General features: G+C 44.3%; 2 protein-coding genes across 2 annotated transcripts in view; one reads left to right on the top strand and one right to left on the bottom strand.

Annotated features, from left to right (window-relative positions):
• Positions 1 to 17,918, bottom strand: part of sorl1 (sortilin-related receptor, L(DLR class) A repeats containing) — a 128,287-nt gene that overhangs the window by 102,611 nt on the left and 7,758 nt on the right. The gene's annotated exons all lie outside the window — the stretch shown is intronic.
• On the top strand, positions 4,019 to 6,678 carry LOC146975461 (E3 SUMO-protein ligase ZBED1-like). The gene is made up of 2 exons (XM_085794396.1): positions 4,019 to 4,430; positions 5,925 to 6,678. Exons 1-2 carry the CDS (start codon positions 4,045 to 4,047, stop codon positions 6,580 to 6,582), a joined length of 1,044 nt encoding a protein of 347 aa, XP_085650522.1. The 5' UTR covers positions 4,019 to 4,044; the 3' UTR covers positions 6,583 to 6,678.

Below are 17,918 nucleotides of genomic sequence, written 5' to 3'. Positions count from 1 at the left end.
CAAAATGTCTCATTTCTACTTCAAAACTAATCTCTTTCCACTTAAAATAAGACTCATCACATTAAATATTAACTTGTTTTTAGATCATTTTCACTTGTTTCAAACACATTTTCACTTGAAATAAGTAGAAAAATCTGCCAGTGGAAGCAAGTTTTTTAATGCTTAATAAGAAAGAAAAACTTGCTCCACTATCAGATTTTTCTACTTATTTCGAGTGAAAATCTGCTTGAAAGAAGTAAAAAGTGTTTAAAAACAAGCTACTTTTTATGTGATGAGTCTTATTTGAAGTAAAATGAGATTATTTTGACTAGAAATAAGACAAATATTCTTGGTAAGATTTGGAGTTTTTGCAGTGTAGTAGTTTATTATCACAGAGCATCTCAGACTCTGATGATGATGATGATGATGCATAAGGTCGGGTTTTTCCTTTCCTTTGGCGTGACGGCGATGTCACTGCCAGACGGCGACGAAGCCAACATCATCATCATCTTCTTCATCCTCATCCTCATCAGGACCAGACTGTGCGTCGCCACCAAACACAGATTTAACCGTTTCCCCCGTCGCCTGCAACAAAAGGCCGACTATGAGCCGCTGCTGTCAGGACGCCAGCTCCTCTGATACACAACTCTGCTTTTCAATCTCTCCCTCCATCCTCCTCCTCCTCCTCCTCCTCCTCCTCCTCCTCCTCCTCCTCCTCCTCCTCCTCCTCCTCCTCCTCCTCCTCCTCCTCCTCCTCCTCCTCCTCCTCCTCCTCTTCCTCAGCCCGCCTCCCTCAGGGCCGACGCCTCGCTCGGTGAGAGGCCGGCGCTGCCTGTCAGGCCGAGGTGTTGCAGCAGTAAATCTCTGCATTTTAGGCTTCGTTGGCCGCGATGAGAACAGATAAAAAAAGAGAAAGAAAGAAAAGAAAAACAGCAAACAGAGAAACAGAGAAAGAGGGAGATGGCAGCAGCTCGGCCTCAGACCCACAGGGCCGAGTCCAGACAATAACCATGTTTCCATCCACACGTTAAAGAATATCGAATTAAAGAAGCCTTATGGCAACAGTAATATTCGAAGAGCCACTCAGTAGTATCATGCATGTTTGTAAAATTGTATAATTGTGTTGTATTGCTTTCTGTATTGTTTTAACTTTCTACCTGTACAGGACTTTGACGACTTCGGTCATTTTAAATGTGCTCTATAAATAAAATTTGACTTGACTTGACTTGACTCAAGCTCACAGGCAACAGCTGTTTCTCTGCGTATTCATCAATTTCCTCAGTATCCAGGTAACGTTTTGACTCGAGCTGACCCAAGACAACTAGTTACCATCGGTTTGCCTTGAAAAGACCCAAACATATGCCAAAGCCGGTCATGTTGAAACAGTGATGAACTAACTCGGAAAACACTCTCAAAATACGCTGAACAGTATGTAAATAAAAAGCACAGCTGCAGTTCTGCAGCTGTGCGGCTGTGCGGCAAAGTCTGCTGTGTTCCCCAGAGAGGCACAGTAGCCTACGTGAAATTGTTACCGGTGACCACGCTATGAGATAATAACAGAACGTTACCAGACAGAGTTGTTTTAGAGGTAAATGCAGAGACTGCTTGATGAAAAACTGTCCCTGAAGGCAACGTGCATCGGCGGTTTTGCATGAATTTCCCTCTAAAACAACTCTGTCTGGTAACGTTGTGTTATTATCTCATAGTGTGGTGAATGTGCAGGTCACAACTTGTCCACCAGAGCGTTGTGGAGTTGTTGGATTGTGTATTTGATGAGTTTGATGAGGGAAACCTCTGAGCCTCCGTAGTGTAGCTCTGAGCAGCTCACGGCTCTGCTCCGCCGTTCTAAAAATAGCTTGCACCGACAATTAAAGGTAACGAACCTACTGCTATGACTATAGGGATTATGGCAATGGGCCAGTTTGCCAAAATGTTGAACTATCCCTTTAAGTCTCTTTAAGAAAAACTCTCATAGTACTAAGAAAACACAAAAATGTGCACAAACAGACAGTTTCTTTCCATCGATTCAGGCTCATTCTTCTTCAGTTCAGTCGATACTGTTTGTGCAGAGGAATCTCCATCGACTGGAGGCTCAAATACTAAACAAAACCACTGTCACTCTGTGAAATATTGATAAAGTGCTCCAAAAACTCAATGCGGTATCAATCAAATCATTCAAAATCAGATTTCCCTGCAGTAATTTGATCACACAATGACAAAATATAGACGTTCAGGGGCCCAGTTTGGATGTTGTGTTTACAAACTGCAGACTCTACCTCTAAGTTACTTAATGTTAATGGCGTGCACTGAAACACGTTGGCTAATCTTGAAACAGGCCTGAACCCAGAAGTCGTCTTTAAAACAGGAAACTGTCTGCACTCAGAAAAGGATCTGGCATATAAACATGTCACATACGTTAAAGCAGTGAAAACCACAAGTCTTTTAATTTCCTGGTTAAGAAGCTTCATGGGATTACTGAATAAAACTGTTGTATTCTCATGAAAAAGAAAACTGCATGTGGCCTGTTTGAAAGGGTACATTTTTAAGATTTAAGGATTTAAAGGGATACGCCAACATTTTTTTTTCCTGTCTTGCTTCACTCCCGAGTAGATAGACACCATCCTTTCGACTGTGCGTGCAGTAACAAGGGAGATAGAGCCGTATCGCCCGTAATTAGCTTAGCTCAAACACTGGAAGTGTATGGGTAGTGTTAGCCTGCCTCCACCTAAAGTCATCAGAGAAACTCTTCAGCAACTCTAAACGGAAACCGGCGGGCCGATCTTCGTCTCAGAGCTGACAAAACTCTCCGGTAAGGCATCTTGAGCGGTCAAATGCCGCTAACGGGACGAGATCGGTCAAAACGGAGGGTTCAAGCAAAGACGGTTTATTTTGGTTCAAGCTAGCTACATCGAGGGTAGGTTAGCTTCCTGTTTCAAAGTAAAAGCACAAATTCTATCGTCATGGTTTTCTGTATGTAAAGGGCAACGGGTGTTTTATTTTGTGAAAGTAACCGGAAGTGCGTTGGTCACAACGGCTAGCTTGAGTAGCGCTGAATTCGTCCGAACAAAATTGTAAACAGCTGGTATTTAGACAAATTAACGACACACTGCTGATCTAAACGGCTACTTTCTCACCTAAACATGTTTGAAATGTTGATAAAGTGATATATTTACAGTAAGGCTGTCAAAGTTAACGCGTTATTAACGCGTTAACGCAGCATGCCTTTAACGGCACTATTTTTTTTAATGCGCGATTAACGCAGTGACATTTGAACCTCGGGCCATTTGAACCTCGGGCCATTCCGTAGCTTGGAAAACCAGGAAGCAATGCGCCGAGGTCGATGCCGCCAACAGACTACATCCCCGTGAGCAGTAATGGAAAGTTATAGTATTTTGAATGGCAAATTCAGCTACAAAGTCTTGCCAGATGGCTCTCGTGACAGGACAAAAGTCATTTGTATTTATTGTCACCGTGAATTTACCTACCACCGGAGTACGTCAAGTCTCAAATACCACTTGTCGGCCAAGCACACAGCGGATGCAGAGACGCCGGCGCCCCCTCCTCGCATGAAGCAAACCACGCTGGATAATTTGAAAGGGAAACAGGTGGACGACTCTACAAGCCGCAAACTTACAAAAGCAGTCGCTAAATGGGTGGCTACAGCGTGCAGGCCGATAAGTATTGTGGAGGACGACGGTCTGCGAGAAATAATCCGCATTGCATCCAAGGACTGGACATACGAACTGCCTAGTCGAGCCACTACGGTCAAGAATATCCACGAGCTGTATGAGGACGAGAGAGCCAAGGTGGCGGCGGCGTTGGGGCAGACAGGCACAGTGGCGCTGACCGGAGACTACTGGACCTCACTGAGTAATCATAGTTATCTCGGCGTCACGGCGCATTATTTTGATGACGAGTGGAGACTTCAGTCGCGAGCTCTAACTGTTATGAAAACAGAGGAGAGGCACTTACGCCAGTACGTGCGCGGAGCATTTCATGCACATAGCGAGAGAGTGGAACATCACAGAGAAAGTCAGCACGCTGACCACCGACAGTGCACGGAACATGATCGCGGCGTCTAAGGAGCTCCCGTTTGAGCACATGCCCTGCACAGCACATCTTCTCCAGCGAGCTATCACCGTTTCTCTACAACACAGCCCATTTGATAATGCACTGGCAAAATGCAGAAAGGTAGTCGGCCATTTCAAGCACAGTGCGCCAAATTCAGCGGAGCTTGAGCAGCAACAAGTTGCGAGGGGAAAAACTAAAGAGGTGCTTACACCGGATGTTTCAACCAGATGGAACAGCACCCTGGAGATGATCAGGCGTATTCTGAGAAATCAAGAACCACTGAGAGATGCCCTGGCCCTCCATGCAACCAAGGTCACCATGCCAACAGCAGCTGAGCTGGATAAACTGCAGAAGTTGGAGGCAGTGCTGGAACCCTGCAGGTGAGTTACTGTCTGATACTCCCATTGATGCAATAATTGTTTCTAGGTGTGTGTGTGAGTGAGGGAAAGAGACAGAGTGTGTGTGTGTGTGTGTGTGTGTGTGCTGAGAGAGTGTGTGTGAGAGTGTGTGTGTGTGAGAGTGAGAGAGTGTGTGTGTGTGTGTGTGTGTGTGTGTGTGTGTGTGTGTGTGTGTGTGAGAGTGTGTGTGTGTGAGAGTGAGAGAGTGTGTGTGTGTGTGTGTGTGTGTGTGTGTGTGTGTGTGTGTGTGTGTGTGTGTGTGTGTGTGTGTGTGTGTGTGTGTGTGAGAGTGAGAGTAAGAGAGCTGAGAGAGAGTGTGTGTGTGTGTGTGTGTGTGTGTGTGTGTGTGTGTGTGTGTGTGTGTGTGTGTGTGTGTGAGAGTGAGAGAGTGTGTGTGTGTGTGTGTGTGTGTGTGTGTGTGTGTGTGTGTGTGTGTGTGTGTGTGTGAGAGTGAGAGTAAGAGAGCTGAGAGAGAGTGTGTGTGTGTGTGTGTGTGTGTGTGTGTGTGTGTGTGTGTGTGTGTGTGTGTGTTAGTGTTGGGCGATTTTGACATTCTCAGATCGTCCCAATCGCCCTCCCTGGAGATCGCCGATAGACCTATCTATCGCCGGGGTCCGGGGGGGGGGGTAGTTGGCGGCGGCGGCCGTTCCACGTGTTCGTTCGACCGGGGGGGGGGCGGCGGCGGCGGCGTATGAGTATCGCTTTTACCGTGCCCTGCTGTCATGCATGCGCGCTTCTCTCTGTGTGTGTGTGTGTGTGTGTGAGGGCTAATAACGGAGAAAGAGCGCTATGATCAATGAACGGAACGATATTGCGTTGCCGAAAGCCGAAAAATCTATTCATGGCGGACGTTATTTATTTGTGGCATATCAGTGAACACGTCGTCGGGCTGTGACATACAGGGCTGGCGTCGGCAGCCTAGCATAGCAGCCTAGTCACAGCCACAACACCAGCTAAACGTGTTTCCTCAAATTTGAGGCGGAGTGGCCATCCTGTTTACCACAGAGATGTTGTGTGCGGTCATATGACTACCTGGCTCCGTCTGATTGGACGTCGCCAGTGGCTGCATCTGATTGGTGAAACACTGTCATTTGACAGAGTATAGTTGGAAGCAGCAAGCCAAGCGGCTTCATTAAAACAAAACAAACAGATTGCGCATTAGATCAATAAAAAAGTAGCGAGTATGTGTGTGTGTAAAATCGGCAAGAAAACAAAACATCGCCGATCGTCCTTCCAATCGCCGATAGACGATTGGATCGCCAATCGGCACAACCCTAGTGTGTGTGTGTGTGTGTGTGTGTGTGTGTGTGTGTGTGTGTGTGTGTGTGAGAGAGAGTAAGAGAGCTGAGAGAGAGAGAGTGTGTGTGTGTGTGTGTGTGTGTCTGTGTGTCTGTGTAAAGAAGGGGGGGGGGTCTTTAGCCCTTCTGTGGGTGAATGTAACAAGTTCTTAACACTGTCTTTCCCCTATTATTGCAGGTACATAACAGAACTTCTCGGAGGAGAGAAGTTTGTATCCTGTTCAGTAGTGCTGCCAGCCTTATGCCATCTGTCACGAGTCATGCAGGCCTCTGAGGATGACCCAGCTTACATGGTTAGATTCAAGGAGACCTTCACAGCAGACTTGGAGCAACGCAAGGACAAAACAAACATGGCATGGCTGAGGATTGCGACAGCTCTAGATCCTAGGTTTAAGGACCTAAAGTGTCTGAGCAAACCTGACAGGGCTGAGGTGTGGCGTTTGATCACTGCCTTACTCAGGAAGGAGAAGCCTGCACAGCAACAACAACCAGTGGCACCTGGGCCACCTAAGAAAAGATTAGCTCTCCTGCTTGCTCCAGGGTCTTCATCTGATGAAGAAGAGGACTGCCTTGAGAGCTGTGTGGAGCGCTACAAGGCGGAGCCCACTATTGACATGGAGGATTGTCCGCAGCAGTGGTGGTCCAACCATGAAGGGGCACACAGCATGATGGCCCGCCTTGCACGCAAGTACTTGGCAACACCTGCCACCTCCGTGCCATGCGAGAGGCTGTTTTCACTGTCCGGGCATATTGTGAATAAGAAGAGAGCCTCCCTGGCTTCTGAAAATGTCAACAGGCTTGTCTGTTTGAACAACTGGCTCAGTGGAAAGAAATAACTTGACATTCATTTGGTCTGGTAAAAAAGAGAAGAAATGGAGGCTGATGTTTAGTTAAGTTTATTTGGTCTGTTAAAAGAGGAGATGGAGGTTGGGTTGTTCAGCCTCTGCTGAATATAACATAACAGTTGTTTACATGTTCTATAACACTCATGCACACTTTATTTTTTAAATTTGTGCATCACCCTGTTTGTTTTGAATTTGATGCAAATTGCTATGCAGTGCATTGAGGGGCATTCTTTTCTGTTAAATGGATCGAGTGTGAAGTTCAACACACTACTGTGTAATAAACATTACTATGCAGTTTGCATATGTTAGTTACTTGAACTGAGTATTTCTCATTGTAGAAATAAATAAACCCGTTTTTGCACAAAGCAAGTATTTGTCTATTCTCACGTTGAAAAAAGTATTACAATTTGAAAAAATCAATTTAATGTACCGATGAAAAATATGCGATTAATTTGTGATTAATCGCGATTAACTATGATCATCATGCGATTAATCGCGATTAAATATTTTAATCGATTGACAGCCCTAATTTACAGAGTTTAGAGCTAAAATGAAATCAACTTCTGACTGCTGATTTCGGCTCAGGTAGGAGGCAGGCTAACACTACCCATACACTTCCAGTGTTTGAGCTAAGCTAATTACGGGCGATACGGCTCTATCTCCCTTGTTACTGCACGCACAGTCGAAAGGATGGTGTCTATCTGCTGGTCATGGACTCGGGAGTGAGGCAAGACACAAAAAAAAAAAATGTTAGCGTATCCCTTTAAATCTTCATAAACAACAGCATCATTGACAGTGAACAGGTTTATAATGGAGGCAGCAGCAGCAGCAGCAGCAGCTCTGAGCTCCGTCTTTACGTATGCGGAACAGCATCTTTGTTATAAGCTCCATAAACTGCTGCTGTAACCCTGCAGAGAGAGAGAGAGAGAGGCTGTGTGGTCTGGCTCAGACCTTTCCATGACCCCCATCTCCCCCCCCCCTCCCTCCTCCTCCCCCCTTCTCCCCCCTCCTCCCAAACACAGGCTGTAAATCACTGTCGTCCTGACCGGCAAAAAACGGTTTCATTTTATTTTCGGTGTGCACGGCAAACGACGCTGTGGCTGCAACAGCACACTATCCAGCCTGGCTTTATGTGTGTGTGTGTGTGTGTGTGTGTGTGTGTGTGTGTGTGTGTGTGAGAGAGAGTAAGAGAGCTGAGAGAGAGAGTGTGTGTGTGTGTGTGTGTGTGTGTCTGTGTGTCTGTGTAAAGAAGGGGGGGGGGTCTTTAGCCCTTCTGTGGGTGAATGTAACAAGTTCTTAACACTGTCTTTCCCCTATTATTGCAGGTACATAACAGAACTTCTCGGAGGAGAGAAGTTTGTATCCTGTTCAGTAGTGCTGCCAGCCTTATGCCATCTGTCACGAGTCATGCAGGCCTCTGAGGATGACCCAGCTTACATGGTTAGATTCAAGGAGACCTTCACAGCAGACTTGGAGCAACGCAAGGACAAAACAAACATGGCATGGCTGAGGATTGCGACAGCTCTAGATCCTAGGTTTAAGGACCTAAAGTGTCTGAGCAAACCTGACAGGGCTGAGGTGTGGCGTTTGATCACTGCCTTACTCAGGAAGGAGAAGCCTGCACAGCAACAACAACCAGTGGCACCTGGGCCACCTAAGAAAAGATTAGCTCTCCTGCTTGCTCCAGGGTCTTCATCTGATGAAGAAGAGGACTGCCTTGAGAGCTGTGTGGAGCGCTACAAGGCGGAGCCCACTATTGACATGGAGGATTGTCCGCAGCAGTGGTGGTCCAACCATGAAGGGGCACACAGCATGATGGCCCGCCTTGCACGCAAGTACTTGGCAACACCTGCCACCTCCGTGCCATGCGAGAGGCTGTTTTCACTGTCCGGGCATATTGTGAATAAGAAGAGAGCCTCCCTGGCTTCTGAAAATGTCAACAGGCTTGTCTGTTTGAACAACTGGCTCAGTGGAAAGAAATAACTTGACATTCATTTGGTCTGGTAAAAAAGAGAAGAAATGGAGGCTGATGTTTAGTTAAGTTTATTTGGTCTGTTAAAAGAGGAGATGGAGGTTGGGTTGTTCAGCCTCTGCTGAATATAACATAACAGTTGTTTACATGTTCTATAACACTCATGCACACTTTATTTTTTAAATTTGTGCATCACCCTGTTTGTTTTGAATTTGATGCAAATTGCTATGCAGTGCATTGAGGGGCATTCTTTTCTGTTAAATGGATCGAGTGTGAAGTTCAACACACTACTGTGTAATAAACATTACTATGCAGTTTGCATATGTTAGTTACTTGAACTGAGTATTTCTCATTGTAGAAATAAATAAACCCGTTTTTGCACAAAGCAAGCATTTGTCTATTCTCACGTTGAAAAAAGTATTACAATTTGAAAAAATCAATTTAATGTACCGATGAAAAATATGCGATTAATTTGTGATTAATCGCGATTAACTATGATCATCATGCGATTAATCGCGATTAAATATTTTAATCGATTGACAGCCCTAATTTACAGAGTTTAGAGCTAAAATGAAATCAACTTCTGACTGCTGATTTCGGCTCAGGTAGGAGGCAGGCTAACACTACCCATACACTTCCAGTGTTTGAGCTAAGCTAATTACGGGCGATACGGCTCTATCTCCCTTGTTACTGCACGCACAGTCGAAAGGATGGTGTCTATCTGCTGGTCATGGACTCGGGAGTGAGGCAAGACACAAAAAAAAAAAATGTTAGCGTATCCCTTTAAATCTTCATAAACAACAGCATCATTGACAGTGAACAGGTTTATCATGGAGGCAGCAGCAGCAGCAGCAGCAGCTCTGAGCTCCGTCTTTACGTATGCGGAACAGCATCTTTGTTATAAGCTCCATAAACTGCTGCTGTAACCCTGCAGAGAGAGAGAGAGAGAGGCTGTGTGGTCTGGCTCAGACCTTTCCATGACTTCCTGTCACTTTGTGATGTCACAACAAAGCCCCGCCCCCTCAACACCTGGACCCACCATCGATCCAACAACAGCTTTGCAGGATTTGGTTTCTCTGAGTGTTTTATTCTGTAAATCTGCTCTATTTTTATTTTATCGTATCACTCAGAAAACAGTCAGCCAATCAGAAGAGAGACTCAGAGCCTCCTCCTCTCTTCTGATTGGCTGACAGCGACCTGTTGTTACTAGAGCTCCAGAGAGAAGCTGAGAGAGGAGATGGAAAACTACACTGAGATGGATTTTAAATCTTCTTAGGGATCAACTCTTCAAAATAAAACACAGGAGAGTCACTGTACTGTTTATTTCTATATTTCACCATTTTATATTTCATTATTCCTCGGCCTGTTTTACTGGTTTTTCTACTCATATTGCATTGCTTCATTATAACACTCCTTCTTATTAACAATATAGTGCTACAGTGCAGCAGCTTGACTATTTTAAACCCCTGTTTATTTATCTATTCATTAACGAATGCACTACGGGGAGATTGCAGTTTCATTGTAGGCCTATATGCTTGTTAATAAGAAAGCCCTTCTTCTTCTTCTGTTACCACGGTAACCGCTGATGCACATACGGATATTTTCTGTCGTCTTAAGACAAACAAATTCACAATTAGTCGCTTTAGACAACACGTTTTTTTTTCCCGTACAGTGTTTTGCATATTGGTTTCCTACTCGGTGGTTCCCATCCATCAGTCGCCGTGACGACTCAGTGGTCAATTGGACAGTAGGGAATCGGGTGGAGGGTCACGGTTTCTGCTCGTCTCTCTCATGTAAAATGCTTTCATCCTTTCACCTACACTCAGCGACTCTGCTCGCTCTGATCACTGATCCATGATGGATTCCCATCAATAAAAACCACCACGGTCGCACCGAGTCGTCTCTCCGTCTGCGGCGTCGCCACGGGAACAAAAGAGGACAAAGAACAAAAGGAGGAGAGTGTGTTTTTCCAAATATCATCTCTGACCCTGGTTTTTATTGGGAGATAAAACCTCGTCCCGTTTCCGTCGGCGCTAATTATCTGATCAAACCTCCAACGTTTCTAAAGACGCCGATCGATCGGGTTTTATTTTTCCCGCTCTGGGATTTGTGTCTTTACGTCGTTGTTCGTTTCAGCGAACGAGACGACGATTCCTCCTCTGAACGTTCGGACGGAGAGTTTCAGTGAAGACGGATTTGCTTCCAGGCCGAGAAGGAAAATCCTGTTTCATGCTCAGAGTCTTTTGTCTTGTTCTCACACACACACGCACACACACACACACACACACGACCCGCCAAACAAAGCCTTGTAATGTCCCGCTGGTCCAGGATCAGAGGTGACGCCACCATGTCCATAACATTTATACGAGGCGTGAAGGAGACGTGTAAAAACAGGCTATAGATCTGATTTTATAACAATTATAGCGTAATTCAATTACACCAAAAATGATGGAAATTGATTGATTTAATGCTTATTTAAGTTTGGAAACACCAAGTTACATGTTTTTTTTTATTGCAAAGTACATTTTATGTTTCTCTTCCCTTTGTTTTGTCTTCATTGGTACTTCTTTATATTGTAGTCATTCTTATTCTTTGTCTTTATCATCAATCTGCTCGTCTGTTTCTGCTTTACTGTCAATTTGAATGCATTTATGTGAATCTTTATAGAGAGTTGTGTCATGTGTGTTAATTTCCAAAGGCTACAAATTACCTATGGCAAGAAGTCGTATACGTTTTAGATCGGTTGCCTTTAATTCAACGTAATGGCCCCTGTCAAAATAAACTGATAAATGAGTACTTAACTAATGAATCAACTCTAGCCTTGTTTGTAATGTCAGACACTGAGAGTGTAAATAAAACAATAGCAAAAGGCGTATTTTGATCGTGAGAGAGCGTAGGATCATGGGAGATGTTGTCTTCACCACCACAGCCAATGAAATCTCATCATTTAAAAGTTGTGTTTTGTCACATTTTTCACACAACTTTGGCATATTTTGATTTAAAAGAGTCACAAAACATTAGCTCATCTCTTTACCTGCTGTAAAGTCACTGTTTTGAATTGTTAAAGATTTAAAAAGGTTTCATGTTAGAATATCTAACATGGGTCTGTCCATTTTTAGACACTTTAAAATGGCAAACTTACAGACTGTAACTTATAAAAAGGTGAAAACATGGCCCAACCTCTCTCTCCCTCAGGCTGCCATTGATCTGAATGGAGCCGGTTTGTCCGTCCAGCTGACCAATCAAAGACAAGCAGACACACATTCCTGGTGAGTAACTGACTGACATGACGAGACACATCAGGACCAGGACGTCTGAGTCTCACTGTGTCACATCACAAATATCAGTCACCAATTAGTTTTTTTTTGCCTTCACATGTTTATTTGCGTCGGGCTTTTCTTTGCACCAACAGGCCGCCACACGCGGCGGAGGAACTGGCTCTGCTCCTCATCCCATACAAAACAAAACAACACAGAGCTGCTGGTCTCAGATCAGTCTGCCTGGCCGTCTGTCAGCAGTTTAAAAAGCATCTTCAACTAATGCACGCTGCTTATTTATTGAGAAAACGGGACCGGAGCCCATTGATCGGCGGCGGTGGCGGCGGCGGCTTCCTGCAGCGCTGCGTAGTCACACACAGGCTCATTAATTGGCATCGGGGAGGTAAGAAAAGCAAAGCAGAGCGTGGTGTAACACCACCACGGATCTGTGTAGGGATTAGTCATCGACACCAGACAAGTCCGAGCCAGACTCATCCCTGCAGAGCTGTTAGCGAAGAAACCACCAGTGCAGTTAAATAAACTCTGTTAACCCGACCTCTTAGCACCAGCTGCACACTCCTGCACCCCCCCTCCTCCTCCTCCTCCTCCCCACTGGGTGAAGAGCGCTGTACAGTCCCATCATCCCTCTGGAGGAGGACGATATAATTCAGGACGTCTTGTTTTGGAAAAACACGGATCTTCTGCACATCAGGAAGATATGACACTGGATCTGACTTGAGAGAGTTTTTTTATATAAATTCAGGCCTCACAGCAGCAGCAGCAGCAGCAGCAGCAGATAAGGAGAGTACTTTATCTGTATCGGCTACATTCCTCTGCTTCCTTCCCACCCTTCTGCCACCGGCCATGTCCTGGTGGCACTGGAGGGGAGGGGGAGATGAGGGGGGCAATAAGTGTTGTTGGATCTAACAGACAGATAGCAAAAAGCTCACCCTCCCTCCCTTCCTCCAAACACCAAGACAACCACGTCCTCCATCTTTAATTGAAGATATCGCATTAATAAACAATAATCACGGAGCCGTGAGGAGAAAGGAACGGACCTGATGGTGGACGATCTGATGTAGGATCCACTTTTCACATGAATTGTGTAGAGATATAGAGGAACAAAATCTGATCCAGAATCAGATTCCAGTTTATTTATCAGATTCTAGTCTGTAGTTCATTTGCTCTGTCACAAAGAACAAGAACAAGAACAAGAAGAGCTATTTGACCAACTCAACTCATCAGGGTATTTCTGTCATTGGTTAATAAAAGTTACATCAAAACAAACACTTCACATGAACTCAGCACAAAGTGAAACTGATTGTGACGTAATTTGTAAACAGAAAAACAACATGAGGAACGTCTACGTGCCGTAAAGACGCAATTCACAACTTCCCTTCAGGAGGTGGCAAAACAACCAACAACCAACCAACAGACCAACGTAACAACTGACAGCCAATCAGCCAACCAACTGACTGACAATAATTGACCAATCTAACAACCAACCTACTGATCAGTCAACCAACTGACCAACAAACCAATCTGCCAAACCTAACAACCAGCTAACAACCAACCTACTGATCAGTCAACCAACCGACCAACAAACCAATCTGCCAACTTAACAACCAGCTGACAAACTGACCAACCAACCATCAACCTAACAAACCTATAACAACTGACCTGCTAATCTGCCAATCAACTGACTGACCAACTGAAAGACTGACCAATCAACCAACCAACTGACTAACCAAAAAAAAACAAATCAACCAACCAACCAAACATTTGACCTGCCAAACATTTGTCAGCTGACCAACTGACTGACTAACAACAGTCAAACAACTGACTATCAGACAACCAACCATCAACCTAATAACTGACCTGCCAATCAGCTGACCAACTGACCAACCAATTGACCAATCTAACATCCAACCTATTGATCAGTCAACAAACTGACCAACAAACCAAAGACCCCGACCAACCAACCAATCTGCCAACCTAACAACCAACTGACTATCAACCAATCAACAAACCGACCAACTAACTGACCAACCAATTGACTAATTGACCAATCTAACAACCAGCCTATACCGATCAGTGAGTCAACCGACCAACAAACCAAAGACCCGACCGACTGACCAACCAATCTGCCAATCTAACAACCAACTGACCATCAACCAGCCGACAAACTGACCAACCGACCGATCAGCTGACCAACTGATAAACCAAAGAACCCACAACCAACCAAGCAGCCGATCAACCAAACTTATCAACCGACCAACAGTCGTCTTCAAGCACAAACAACAGCACTGATGATAAAACCTGATATCAAAGAAATGTAGTAAAACCGGCAGAACAAGCAACGCAGTCATGAGCTGTGTGTGTGTGTGTGTGTGTGTGTGTGTGTGTGTGTAATTCCTGTTAATACTCCTCCAATATCACTAAGTTAATTTCCCACAGAGCTACAACCACCTCAGACATTTACCCAACACTCCTCTCTCCCTCCTCTCCTCTCCTCCTCAGCTCCTCAGCTCTCCATTATTCAGCAGCAAAGAGAAAAGGGAGGGGGGGGTAAGGAGGGGTGGGGGCATCATGGCCAAGAAAGCACTGGCGGCATGGCCGGTCTCAAACAATGACATCATCTCTGCAGGACTGGCAGCCAGTGAGGGTTGGCTGCTCTCTCTCTCTCTCCGCATGTGTGTGTGTGTGTGTGTGTGTTAGCCTGGGCTGTTAGCGACCGTGGTGCTAGCAGCTCCAGGAGAGACGGAGGCCTGATGTTCTCACACTGTGTGACGGCACGGTGCTGACAACTACACTAAATAAGACCTGAAGACGAAGAAGGAGAAGAATGTGGAGACTGGACGCTGAACTGGTAAATATTATATAAATATATTCAAGTTCTTCACAAACTGAACCGAGGTCAAGTCTGATGTAAACGTTTACGTCAGACACAGTGTCGTCAGATCTGACTCTGAACTTCCCCTCCATCCACCACAGTGAGGACTTTTAATTTGTAGAGTGGCTTATATATCACATAGGTGCTTTTATTGTGAAGGGAGCGTCTAGTAGTTTCATACCAACAGCAGCTTCCTTCAGTCTCTATGGAGATCTGCAGCATCACTCAGCCTTGTCAGCTCTGTTTTGCACATTATTCATAATATTTAAACTTCATTTATTTAAAAACACACGCTACAAAGGAAAAAAAAAAAAGCTTTACAGCAACATCCAATGACAATGCAGCAGAATAAACAACCAGCAGCACAGAAACCCACCACACTCACACATGGGATTAATGGACGTCTGAAAACGAGTACTTTTAAATAGTTTTTAAAAAACTATTGACAAGGGCAGGGGGATCGAAATGATCCTTGTTGTGATGCTATGGAGACGCGCTGGACAACAAGTCATATTCAACAGGGACGTGTTTGTTTTTGAAACAAGACCCAACAGACAAGACGGCAATTTAATATTTTTGAGGTGAAAATGAAGCAAAATTGAACGTTTACATTAAAATACCTTTATCATCATCATCATATCATAATTATTATCGCAATATGATGTTTTTGTATCATATTGTTGTAAATTAACGTATCTCAATATGTTTTTCGTTGTTATTGTTGCCTTTTTCTTTTTTATATTATGTGTAATGTGTACTGTGTACTGCTGTTGAACTGTTTTTATGTTATTGGGACTACGGACGGAAATTAGCATCTTGCTGTAATCCGGCATATTTACATGTTATGCCCATTAATGTGCACTGTCCCATTCAAATAAACAAAATAGAGTAAAGTATTTCTATTTCATGCAGCCTGAAAATGTAAAATATTGTATTTAATGCAGTGGTTCCCAACCTTATTTGGCTCGTGACCCCATTCCGACATCACAAATTTCTGGCGATTTCACGTGATCGCGGCCATATTTTTACATGCTGCATTTTATTTGAACTCAATTTATATTTGAGAAAGTGAAAGTATAGAATACAGTTGTTTCTGATTGTGTGTGGTGTTTTTAATCATAATTTTAAAAAGAATAATAATTAGTTTAAAAAAATATTTGTTATCAATTACTAGACACTTCAGGCGACCCCCATTTGAATTGCAGGCGACCCCACGTGGGGTCTCGACCCCAAGGTTGAAAAACACTGATTATTTTAATGTTTAATTTGTCCCACACCAAAGTGAAATGTTAAATAAGCAAAAAGCAAAGTGAAGTGGCAGCAGCAGAGCCGTGACCTCGACCTTCCTCCTCCACAGGACCAGACTGAGACCAGACGAGACGATCTTCACTTCCTGTTTGGACTTTTCAGAAGAAAAGACCAAAGATGGATTGTTGTGTGATATTCGATGCGATAACATCAGAAGGAAAACAGACTTTAAATGTCATGTTTTTTTAAGTCGTTGGTGAAATTGTGTGTGTTTGTTGTTTTTTTTTTGGGGGGGGGGGGGGTGAAAGTGAAACTGAAGCTGGTGATAACGACACAACACAACAAGCTGCAGTGTAGACGACATGTGCACATCCTGCATCTGGTTTCACTGTTTATTTACATAGCTGTGAGTGCACCATGATTAAGAGACAACTGTAACATCAGGGGACCAGAAATAGCAGATACAACAAGAGCAGCAGCTGGTGAGAGACCGACAGGACGGAGGGTTTTAAACTCTTTCAGCCTTGTGTTGTGTTTCCAAAACAGCGGAAAAACAGCGAATTATTTCCACACAACTGAGCAGCAACAAAGGTTTTAAATCAACGACACAACATCCCCTACCTGAAACCATGACGACCGCCGAGCAGAGAGCAACACTACCTTTATAAAAACGACTCGTTTGTTATTGACGCCGTGTCAATTTGATCCCAAAATGTTCCATAACATCACACTGACGTATAAATTTACAATCCACTTTAACTGATAACACACAAACCACTGTACAAAACATTGACTCATTTTTTTAAAAAAGTCCCTGAACGCCTCGGCTGATAACGCTAATCAAAGCAAACAAAATATGAGACCTTTCAAAATAAAGTTACAATGTGATTAAAGGGATAGTTCAACATTTTGGCAAATTGGTCCATTGCCATAATCCCTATAGTCATAGCAGTAGGTTTGTTACCTTTAATTGTCGGTGCAAGCTGTTTTTAGAACGGCGGAGCAGAGCCGCAAGCTGCGGTCGGGGGCTCATGGGATTTCTTGGTTTCCCTCATCAAACTCATCAAATACACAATCCAACAACTCCAAAACGCTCTGGTGGACAAGTTGTGACCTGCACATTCACCACGCTATGAGATAATAACACAACGTTACCAGACAGAGTTGTTTTAGAGGGAAATACAGAGACTGCTTGATGAAAAACTGTCCCTGAAGGCAACGCGCATCAGCGGTTTTGCATGAATTTCCCTCTAAAACAACTCTGTCTGGTAACGTTGTGTTATTATCTCATAGCGTGGTGAATGTGCAGGTCACAACTTGTCCACCAGAGCGTTGTGGAGTTGTTGGATTGTGTATTTGATGAGTTTGATGAGGGAAACCAAGAAATCCCATGAGCCTCCGTAGCGTAGCTCTGAGCAGCTCGCCGCTCTGCTCCGCCGTTCTAAAAATAGCTTGCACCGACAATTAAAGGTAACGAACCTACTGCTATGACTATAGGGATTATGGCAATGGGCCAGTTTGTCAAAATGTTGAACTAACCCTTTAACAGTTAAATCAGCAAAACAAATAAATATAAAATACCAACTTAAACAACTAAGTTCTCTCTGGGACAACACTGAAAATTACACAAAAATCAGTCGAAACAGGTGAAAATCCTCCACTGAGTCATCGTCCAGTGTTTTTCCTACAGTGTTGTTTAGATCAAACCAGGACAGAACAGTTTATAGTTCATCTGCAGAGTCTGAAGACACAAAGCAGCAGCTTCTTATTGGCCGATGTGACTGAGCAACATCAGTTCAGTCAGTAATCAACCTCAGCAGCAGCAGCTGTTTGCAGCTGTTTGCAGCTCTGATGTGCACAGGAGGAGGAAACCTGCAGCGATGTGACCCGACGACCTCGGACGACGGAGGATCAAGAGCTGCTGATTGGCTCCGTCACAGAGTTCAGATCCTCATCA

The sequence above is a fragment of the Trachurus japonicus genome, chromosome 13 (assembly GCF_045865225.1).
Source record: "Trachurus japonicus isolate A0001 chromosome 13, Traja_1.0".
NCBI classification, from domain to species: Eukaryota; Metazoa; Chordata; class Actinopteri; order Carangiformes; family Carangidae; genus Trachurus; species Trachurus japonicus.
This window is presented reverse-complemented; position numbering and strand designations above follow the sequence as displayed.